General features: G+C 42.8%; 1 protein-coding gene across 1 annotated transcript in view; it reads right to left on the minus strand.

The window, feature by feature from the left end:
- LOC120992299 overlaps positions 1-10,766 on the minus strand; it is a 119,633-nt gene extending 108,867 nt beyond the window's left edge. The window contains exon 1 of the mRNA XM_040421186.1: positions 10,521-10,766. Within this exon, the coding sequence (XP_040277120.1) occupies positions 10,521-10,710 (190 nt within the window). The 5' untranslated portion in view covers positions 10,711-10,766. The remainder of the gene's footprint in view (positions 1-10,520) is intronic.
- Between the last annotated feature and the right edge of the window lie 938 nt (positions 10,767-11,704).

The following is an 11,704-nucleotide window of genomic DNA, read 5'->3' on the forward strand; positions in this document are numbered from 1 at the left end:
TAATAAAAAAGGGTAGATCTTACCACTTCCAGAAGTATTCAAGTCAACCTCAGAAGTGTGATGTAAATATCATAATGTTCGTGGCAATAGGACACAAGTGACTAGTGCTCATAATGTCGGTGGTAGTGAGCAGTCAATCTCTTAATTAGCCCTGAATGTAAACCCTGCCTGCCAGAGGGTCAGGGAACTAATTAGCACCTGCCTAACAGACACAGAGCACCTGCCCCGATAGTGGCGACCCCATACTGAACCTTTCCCTATTATGGGGCCTAATTCCTACAAATACCCTCACTAGAATTCCCTACATGCCATGTTTCGCCGGCGTCTCTCGTCTCTAGGCAACCAAGTGACAAATGAGACAGAAGTGTCCCTTAAATTATTCATGTCGCCAATATGCTCCCCAATTCTCCTTATCAACTCTCTCGTTGTTTTACCAACATACTCTTTTCCGCAGGAACCTGTGATTTTATAAACCACCACTTTAGATGTGCAGTTTATCAGGTCCATGATTTCGTACGTTCTATTAGTGTTGTTACTCTTAAAAGTTTTTCCGTACTATTTACTGGCTACACAGCCTCCGCATCTATAATTCTCATGGGTACGTTTATCCAACAATGTTCTCAATGCTGGTGCTGGTAAAAATGACTTTTAACCATCCAATCGCTTACACTTCTCTCTCTCCTATATGTAATGCTAGGACGTTCTTTGATAACGTCACAAATATCAGGGTCCATTCTAAGTACATGCCAGTGCTTAGAAATAATTTTCCTCACACTTGTAGACGCCTCATTATGTGCCAATGAGGCGAATCTCCTGTATTTTTTTTTTTGGGGGGGGGGGGTACTCTTTGGAGTTTGCCTATTTTTAGGGGTAAGGAGGGATGTACGGTCACATGCCAGGGCTACCTGATAAGCTGATTTTGTCTACGGGGTAGCCACAGTCCAAGAATCTGGTTTTCAGATCAGCTGCATTCCTCAGGAAGTCAGAATGTTGAGAGCAAATATTAGCCTTGGGAGATCCCTTTTTTTAGGGGGAATATATGGCTGCTCTCCCACCTCAGAAGAGAATTGGTAGAAGTGGGTTAACGAAAGGTAGAGGTGTCAAGTGTACCATTGCAATTTTTGATTATACAAATATCCAAAAATGGCAATTGTGTCAGATTACATTTAGACGTAAACCGCAGGCCAATATCATTGGTATTCAGGCTATTTGCCCATGTGGAAAATGATTCTGGACTGCCCTTCCAGATGACAAATACGTCATCGATATAACGTGACCACATCTGGGCATTCTGAAGCTCCATCATGGTTTCATCCTTGAAGACCACAGTATTCTCCCACCAGCTAAGGAACAAATTGGCATACAATGGGGCACAGGGGCTCCCCATTACAGTGCCCCTGAGCTGGTGGTAGAATCTGCCGATGAAAAGAAAATAGTTTCATTTCAGAGAGAACTCAAGCAATTGGAGGACAAATTGATTATGTGCCGTGAACTGTCGTCCACGTGTGGACAAAAAATGTGCCACTGCAGGCAGGTCCCATTCCTGTGGGATTGAGGAAGGCCTCAACATCTATACTGCCCAATATACCGCCTTCTTCCAGTTGGATGCCTTCAAGTTGTTTCATAAGGTCCCCACATGTGAGGGGAGAGATAGTACAAAAGGTGACAGAATCTTATCGATATTAATGCCCACATTCTGACTTAAATTATCTACTCCCGAGACGATCGGGCGCCCCTTTAATGGGTCATACCCCTTGTGTATTTTTGTAAGGCAATAAAACGTTGCTATTTGCGGGTGCTGTGAGACGTAGGTGGATAGGGGACACTTCCCCACACCAGGTACGGACGATCATCACTGACCGTGCCTATATTCTCCACTCTACAAGAAACTATCCTTGACTCTGAACTAGTAAGTAGAGGATAATATAGTATCTCCTCATCTTTCCTGTGGAGATTTATGTGTATGTTTTTGAGTGACCATTTTTGTGTTTGTCTTTTGTTTCCCTTTTGTTTTTTTCAGTATTCCCCTTCACTTTATCAAAGTCCCCTGATGAGTTCTGTTGGTGGAACGAAACGTGGCATGTAGGGAATTCTAGTGAGGGTATTTGTAGGGCTTAGGCGCCATAACAGGGAAAGGTTCCGTATGGGGTCGCCACTATCGGGGCGGGTGCTCTGTGTCTGTTAGGCAGGTGCTAATTAGTTCCCTGACCCTCTGGCAGGCAGAGTTTACATTCAGGGCTAATTAAGAGATTGACTGCTCACTGCCACCGACATTATGAGCACTGGTCACTTGTGTCCTATTGCCACGAACATTAGGATATTTACGTCACACAACTGAGGTTGACCTGAACACTTCTGGAAGTGGTAAGATCTACTCTTTTTTTTTATAATACTGCAGCCTCAGGAGGTGGTGATTTTGTTTGTTTACTCAATGCAATTGTTAGTTGTCTACAATTTTAAACAATTATAGTAAAAGTTATGTTTTAATTGTATACCCGGTCCACAGTGTTTTGATATATATTGGGGTGAGACAATATACCTCTACATGATCATACTTGTGTATTGAGGTATTTCGTTTTTTTTCTGACAATTTGCACGCCTCCTTAAACAAAATGAAATTATCACTTCCCCCAGAGAATCTGTCCGGGATGGCAAGTTTAGGTTTGAGACAGGCCTGGTAACCACCACTAGGACCAGCAGCCTGTGGTCTCTGAATCTGCAAGACGGTTGTGCAGAGGTCAGCTACCTCCAAAGACAGCCCCTGCAGCTGTCCGGCCAGTGCAGCAATAGGATCTATGGCTGTACTGAAACAAGCAAAAAATGTATGGTTTTGGCGGTTTATAATGTCACATTCGGGTGTGGGAGGGAAACACCACACCAAACATAGGAGGGAAAGGGGTGCAGGAATAAGGCCTGGAAACCAGGGAAAGGAGATGAACACCTCCTAGTAAAACCCTAATCAAAGTCCTGACTAACTACCAGTATGAAGAGACCCCAGAGGTAGGTGAGTTCATACACAGGAATACCCAGTGTCCTAACTCACCCTAAAGGACCCTGGTACTAATGTCAGGACTGAGACAACCTGTTCCTCCAAAAGGAAGGACGAACAGGAGTCTACCTCAGGCCTTAATACAAATGACAGGGAAATGCAACACACTAAATAACCCAAACAAAATACAAAAGGGAAAGAAAACGCTTAACTTCCAGTGGCTATGGCAGCACCAGGAACTCAGCCGAGATCCACACACCAGCTAGTCACAACTCAAACTGAAGCTATAAACTGCATAGCATAGTGGGAGAAACAACAATAAATAGAGAAGGTTAAATGACCATAATAGCCGCACCTGGGGAAAAAAGTTGCGGCAAGCACCAGAAACAACACAGGCGTCATTTGATCCAAACTCAAAACATGTCAGATCAAACTACATGTTGCCAGTCTCACTGATCTCCTGCCACCTGTCGCGGGAACGCCTGTGACACTATTAGCCTTCAGTAAGGGTACAGAGGGGAGGTAACAAGTTGGGGGGGTATCCCTGCCCAGTCTGAAAATGACAGCACTAATAGGATAGAGTGAGTTTGTGCAGGTACACACCCACAACTGGTTACCTCCCCTCTGTACCCTTACTGCAGACTGCTAGCAATTCATTCATAACTTCAAATAGAAATAATAAAGAAATGGCCCAACATAGAGCCATAAGAATAGATGCTCCAGAATTGTTATTACATGGGGAATGCAAAAAGCTTTTAAAACAGGCATGTCAGGAGCGGTGAAAGGTCCTCGTAAAGCCAGTTATAATGCCTGGCAGGGATGACTCTTCTAAGTAAACATTCCTTTCTTCCCCTGATCCATTGCTGTATTTGGGAGAAAAAGGTGTTTTTAAAAATATGCAAATTGCAGCTTAAGTGCCCTAAAGGCGGGCCCTAGCCACTCGGTGCACCTTATCTTCTACGCTCTGCTTCCCTGCACACTCCTGCCCCCACTTAATTCACATGACCAAGCATCCGGGTAGAGTGGGAATGCCCAGAAAAGCAGAATGAAGGAGCTAAGGTGCACCAAGAGACAAGGCCAACCTTTGGTGCACTTAAGTTGGGGGGGTGTCCCTGCCCAGTCTGAAAATGACATCCCTGATTGGATAGAGTAAGTCTGTGCAGGTTCACACCCACAACTGGGTACCTCCCCTCTGTACCCTTACTGCAGACTGCTAGTAATTCATTCATAACTTCAAATAATAATAAAGGAAAGGCACAACATAGAGACATAAGGATAGATGGTACAGAATTGTTATTACATGGGGAATGCATGAAGCCATTAAAACAGGCATGTCAGGATTGGTGAAAGGTCCTCTTTAATAGGGTTGATCCTCCTGACAGATGACCTTGAAGAAAATGCTCCTTTTAGCAACTCACACAAAGTACATTTGTGTAGATTCACACATAGCGTTTTAGTTGCAGTTTTATCTACTTTTGTGTTTTTTGCATTTGTGGTTTTTGCTGATAAAACCCACCTGCAGATGTTAGCTGAAAGTCTGGTTTCCATCATAAATTGGTGATACTCAAATACTGCAGCATTCACTTCAGCTTCATCTACTACAAAATGGACAGAGCTATGCATTTCAGGCACCAATGCTACTACAGAAGTACTGATCATCGGGGTTTGGGGTGTCGGACCCCCACTGATCAGACAGTGATTGCTCATCCTAAAGATAGGTTAGCACTTGTTAAGGGAGAACCCATTTATGCTACCTACACATGTTGAGGAATACGCGCGGTTTTTCTGTGCAAATTCTTGCGTGGAAAAACTGCAGTGTAGTACAGTACCAGCAATGTGTATGAGATTAGACAAATGTCATGTGCACTCTGCTTTTTAGTCCGTGTGGATTTAAATCCGCAGCATGTCAATTATGTTTGCGGTTTTAGCTGTAGATTTCACCCTTTTTTTAATTCAATCTTTTTTATTGTAAACTTTTTTAACAATAGAAAATCAAAAGAAAACATGTTCAGTTGACGCAGCCACCTATTTAAAACATTCAGATAAGATTGCATCATTAAGATGTATATTTTTTGGCACAATAAAGTTGTCACAACCGTATCGGTCTCTTTATTCATATTGTTAGGAGTAAGAAAGCACCATGGCATCCGCTCGGATGCTGCATACATGGTACTTAATATGGAATAAAAGGAAGTATACTCTGAGTAACCAAAGAAACAAGTAACAAAGAACTGAAACTCTCCTGGCACCCACACCCCGTCATGAGTTTGTAGCCTATTTACTTTCTCAGTAGATAGTCATATGTTTATTTTATGCTTCTCGTACATTTGTCAAGGGGTGTATTTGGGGTGGTTCATCCACAATTCCCATGTGCTCTCCACTATTGTCCTATTGATCATGGTAGCGGGTAACATTTTATCATAATGACATGTTGTATTCAAAGTTCGAAATACTTCTTCTACTTTCGGGGGGTCTGTCTATTTCCAGTGGCGTGTTATCACCAATTTAGCACTTAAAACTACTGTATATGACCTATGAGTTTTCTTGTCAAGGGGGTATATCTGTGTATACCAATAAACAATAATGCTAGAGCTGGGAATGGTGTTATGATCATTGCACAAACTTCAGAGATTAGCGCAAATATCCCCTGCCAAAATAACCTTAGATTGGGACAACTCCACAAGATATGCATTAATGTCCCTAGTTGCCCACATTGTCTCCAACAGCATGCAAACACTCCTGGGTAAATTCTACTCAATCTATGCGGAGTGAAATACCAGTGAAGAATAGTCTTTATTCCTGCTTCGTAATGTGTAACACATCTGAATGTGGTAGTCAAGTATGTCAAAGCTGTTGCCCAGTCTTCAGTTGTGAAGACTTGGTTCAGGTCAGCTTCCCATGCTAAAATGGGTGGTGTTTTGATGAAGGTGTCTTTGTCACCCAGAGTATCATAAAAGCTTTTGGTAAGATTAGTGGAGAGCAAGGGAGTCCGGAGCAGTCTAAATATGTCAGAATTAATCTTTGGGGGGGGGATAGAAGAAGAGGGTTCAAGAAATGTTGAATTGTCAAGTAATTCCCTATGTGGGATCTGGAAGATTGCCTGAATTACCTCAAAAGTTTTCAGGGTAGTACCATCCATTAATTGCGTTACATTTTTTACCCCAGCCTGATACCAGGTGGTGAGGTCAATGTCCGCAATTCCCAGCTCCAACATTGAAGTGGTAATGACTTGTGTTGAAAGGAAAGTGGATTTCCCACTAGAGAAGTGCAGCTGGTTCCACAGTGTTAGGGCATGTTGCATTGTAAGTAAGGGGTTGTCTAGGAGTACCTTTTTCCAAGAAGAATTAATCGGGAGGACTCTAAGCGTACTTTTGCCTAGAATATGGCTCTTTATCTGTATCTGGTTTCCCTCTAACCACCACTCTTTCAGGAAAGACAAGCCTATAGCTCTGTAATATTTTTTGATCGAGGATAGCCCCAGTCCTCCTGCTCTTTTCCTCCTGGTGAATGATGAGCGTGCAATTCTAGGTGACCTCTTATTCCAAATATATCTGCTTAAAATAGTTTGTGCTTTTTTGAAGAAAGTATGCGGGATATGTGTAGGTAATGCACAGAATACATATATGAGTTTGGGGAGGCTCATCATTTGAAAAGATGTTATCTTGCCCACCCATGACAGTTCCTTTAATGCAAACCCTGTTAGATCTCTCTCCAGTGTATTTAGGAGTGGTAAGTAATTAGACTTGTAGAGGAGTGCGCATGGCGAGGTAAGGTGTACTCCTAGGTAAGTAATGCTGGAATTTAGCCAATCAGGCTGATACATGGTTTTAAGAGCCTGTAGTTCGTCTGAGGGTATCAGTATTGGTAAGGCTCGTGACTTTGCTTCATTTATTTTATAATAGGACAGGGATCCAAAAAGTGTTATGATGTCAATTGCATTCCGCAAGGACTTCCCTGGGTTTGTAAGGGTTAAAATAAGGTCATCTGCATACAATGCAATGGTGTGTTTTTACCTATTGTAATTCCCTCAATCCCAGCTGTGTTCCTAATATGTTGTGCTAATGGTTCTAAGGCAAGAATAAATATCAGCGGAGAGAGTGGACATCCTTGTCTTGACCCATTTGTTATTTTGAAACTGCGGGACGTAACTCCTTGGGCAGATGGATTTGAGTAGAGGTATGAAATTGCCTGTTTTATTTGACCCTGAAATCCCATTTTATCCAGGATAGAGAAGGCAAATCACCATCTTAACCTAACAAATGCCTTTTCCGCATCAAGGGTAACTGCAAGTAATGGGATCTCTTTGGGATCTGCGTAATTAAAGATATTTAAAAGTCTCTTAGTGTTGTCTGCTGCTTGACGTCCTTTAATGAAACCCGTTTGATCTGGTGAGACCAATGCGGGTAGTAGTGGGGCTAAACAGTTTGCAATCAACTTAGAGAAGATTTTTATGTTTGTGTTGAGCAAAGATACGGGTTTACCAGGTTTGGGAAGCGTGATTATAAGGGCAGTTTGCATTTCGGCTGGAAATGGTATTGCCGTGGCTGCTCTTTGATATATTGAAGATAAGTGGGGGAGTAATAGGTTGGTAAATTGTTTATAATATTCACTCGATAGTCCATCTGGGCCAGGTGGTTTGCCTAGTGGGAGGGACTTAATCACCAACTCTATTTCCTGTTCAGAAATAGGTTTGTTGAGTTGGATAATTTGAGCTTCGGAGAGAGAGGGTAGTGATGCCGTGGTTAGGAAATCTTGTACTAGATTAGAATATGAGTCCGGAAGTGGAATCTGATCTCCAAGGTTGTAAAGTTTCTCATAGTATGATCTGAATTGGTCCACTATGTCCCTTGGATCTGTTAGTTTTCTCTTTTCGTGAGGGTGTATGATATATGGGATTTGGGATCTGGATTGTGTGGCCTTTAGCTTAGAAGCTAGGAGCTCTCCTGCTTTGTTACCTTGGGCATAATACCTGGCTTTTGTACGGGATTGGGCTTTCTCATAGTTAAATGTGAGAATAGTTCTCAACTTATTTCTCTCAGCTGCTATCTCCACTGACCTTGTGGCAAGTTGATGTTGTTTGTTTGCCTGTTCTAGTTTGGCTAACTTGGCAATAATGAGGTCTATGGGGGGAATTTATCATTAGGAGAATATTTGAAGTCAGTTTTGCTTGAGTTTGCGTTGAAGTACTTTATGCCACATGTATCAAATGTCACATGTTGTTTGATAAATTTGGCTTGTCTTAAAACCTAACACTTCTGTCTAGAGAATCTCCTCTAGTTTTCCTACTCCACCCTCCTCCTGGAGTGATATTGTCACTTTTTTGTAACTTTTTAAAAAAGTCGTAATGATAAATCTGGAGTGAAACTCTTTAACATGGCTCACCACGCCCACTTTTCCACCCATATTACAAAACTGGAGTGAGTGGTGTACACATGCAAAAATTTGCAAAATTTTGTGCAAGTGAGTGTAAAAAGTCACGAATTTTTGCGCAATCGCATAAATTTTGCAAAAAAGTCGCAAAAGCCCTATTTTACGACTTTTGGATGCCAGAGTTCTGGAGTGAAGGTATGATAAATCAGGGCCTATGTTTTTTTCACTACTGGGTGGATAATATTCTGTATTTGTCGTGACGCCAATTGCAGCGTGCGCAGGGTACTATCCTTGGGCCCTTCCAAGGTGTTATAACGCAGTTCCCAGGTTAGGAATGCCAGAGTGGTGTAATGGCCTATAATGTCTCTGTAGTTTGGTGGTAGTTGTGTCACGGTGTCTCCTACCTGGGTACGGCTGGACTCTGGACTCCTGGCTCACTTAGAATAAATTTGAGTATAGTGATAGTAGGAGTAATAGAGGAACTTTGCAGATTAAATGATGTCCAGCCCTTTAGATGAAGTTCAAACATTGCTTTACTTGAAATAACTTGTATCCAAACAGTATACAGCTTTGGTCTCTTGGTCCCAGCAGGTTTTGGCAATGATTGGCAGGAATGAGTACTTCTGCTTTAAATGTGGAGCTTGCAGGATAAACGTCTGCTTCGTGGCTCTGTAACTGTGGCAGGATTAGCTTCTGCACTTATCTGTAACTTCTGCTGTGTGGGGACAGACTAGCTGAGGAGGAATTGGCTTCTCCTAGGACTCTGGACTTATCATACAGATGGATTCTCAGGGGATGTTTTCTTACTGGAACTTTGACTGTAGTTTCTGCTTTCCTCATCCAGCTGAGCTGAAGGTGCTCAGACTGGGTTTATGGCCAAGTCTTAGCCCAGACTAGGTCCTTGCTTTCTTCCCTATGCAGGGGGTAAACTATATATGGCTCTAACTGTTTTTCCCCTCCCTTGCTGCAGGAAGAGGGACTAGCCCACTCTCTCTAGAAGGGGGGGGGGGCAGAATAAAACAGGATTGTTTTACTCTGAACTGCCATAACATTAAGACTATCTCTGCCAATGATGCTGCCACCTGCTGGTAGCCAGGCTAATTACATGAACAATTGCATTTAACATAGATTTATATGCACATTTGTGGAAGACATGAGCAAAATCATATCTGATGACAGAATAAAGGCTCCTAGGAAATAGTAGCGGGGTAGAGGCGTGTAGTAACACAACTCTGGGGTGTTACATATAGGTCTGGTACAGAGTCGACATTAAATTTAAAGTATTCTGTTATGGCATCAGTTATTTCCTGGTTATATTTATTATGTCCCTATATTTAAGTATTATTTCTCCAGATAGGTGCCCTTTGAGCTTGGTATTGCTCATTTAGGGATAGGGTTATTGGTGCATGGTCTGACCACTGTATAAGCCCTATTGTGGTAGATGTAGTATGGAATAGAGTGTTGCGATCTACTAAAAACCTATCTAACCGAGAATAGGATGAGTGTGGAGGAGAAAAGTAGGTGTAGTCCCTTTCGGGAACTATGTTGGGCCTTCTATACATCTGTGAGCCCCTCAGTACGCAAAAAAGAGCGACAGCTAGTTGTGTCAATTGTCGGGTCAACCACAGTGTTAAAATCTCCACATAAAATCAGTTTGCCCCGTTTCATTTTGTTAATTTTTTTCATGAGTCTGTGAAAAAAAGCCATTTGATGAGCGTTAGGTGCATATAGATTCACTATTGTGTATACAATATTATTATTGCATATTAAAATGATATATCTGCCCTGGCTATCACTCTGTTGGGTAATTAGTGAAAACGCTACTGAATTCCTTATAGCAACCATTACCCCTTTAGTTTTCTTACTATTATGGGCATGAATGATGGTTGGATAGAGGCGATGCCGCATGCGGTGTGCATCTGACTGTAACAGATGAGACTCTTGTACACAGAAAATATCAAGCTAGCGCCTCCCTCCAAGCGTAGGTTCTTTTTTGAGGACTGTTTAACCCCTTGACATTCAAGGACAACATTTTAATCCCCATTTAGCTTATGGGGACAGTGCGAGTGAGTACTATGGGTGCCAGAGAACATTAACCTATAAGCGAACTGCAAATAAAAAACAAGTTTAAGCAAAAAGTCCTTAATTAAAGACCACTTATGGTAACTTGGGGGAACAGTTCCATGTAGTAACCAAGGGTGATGACTACCCAAAGCGAGCAGGCACGTTGTCATCCGATACATGGTCATCTCTTGTGGTTTCTTCCGTGGGGGACTGTGTTCCATTCTTTGCGCAAGGTGGGGAGGTTTGGAGAATCCTTGTCTTTCTGCTGTTCCATTGGAATTTTCCATTCTTTAAGGAGTTGTTTCCTTTCTTCATAAGATTTCACCACATATAATGTCCCATCTGCGGAGATAAGTATAGTATTATAAGTGGGTATCCCCATCTATATGCGATGTTGTTGCTGCGTAGTTCGGTCGTAATAGGGATAAATGTCCTGCGTTGGCGGAGTGTGGTCGCAGAAAGATCAGTGAACAGCTTGACTGTTTGGAAAGGGGGGGATAGATTTTCGCGCCACCGCCATTAATGCCTCTTTGATATGAAAAAAATGGATCCATGCCAAAGTGTCTCTAGGTATATCATTGCCCAGAAATTGTGGTTTTGGCACTCTGTGCGCTCTATCAATAATCATGTCTTGTGTCGACAAATCTGGTATGAGTAAGGAAAATAGCTTTTGAAGATAAGGCTGCAGGCACTGTCTCTGGTATGCCTCGAAACTTGATGTTATTGCGGCGGAAGCGGTCTTCAATATCCGCCATTTTAGCTTTCAACATCTCCATCTTATCCGCCATATCATTATGAGCATCAATTACAGCATTTTGTGAAGTGGCATATTCGCCCATTTTATTTTCAACATGTAGCACCCTGTCTTCTAATTCGTGGACAGAGGTTGATAAGGGAAGAATGCCATGTCTACATGCGGGGAGGTTTTAAGTTCCGACACCGGTTTGTCCGATGTGGGAAAGTCTGTGATGGACTCATGTGCCCTTGCTCTGGGTGGAGAGCGGTGTGCTGAGGCACTAACCTGGTCTGGCTCTGGTGTTTCCAGCCGGGGCCTTTGCTTCAGTGGGCTGCAGGTAGGTGACGCATGGCTCTCCCTTGTGCGGCCGCCATCATGGTGGGATTGTGCTCCCATCTGTGGCGCACTGTCCTCCTCCGGGGTTGGGGGCAATGAGGGTGGTGAAGATTCCGACAGTATCGGATGAGCCACGTCGGAGGCAGGGGATTTCGACCGCGGTGTGTGTGGAGACAGCGATCCTTGATAAGAGGTAAGAGATGGGTTAA

This window comes from Bufo bufo, chromosome 2 (genome assembly GCF_905171765.1).
Source record: "Bufo bufo chromosome 2, aBufBuf1.1, whole genome shotgun sequence".
Lineage (NCBI taxonomy): Eukaryota > Metazoa > Chordata > Amphibia > Anura > Bufonidae > Bufo > Bufo bufo.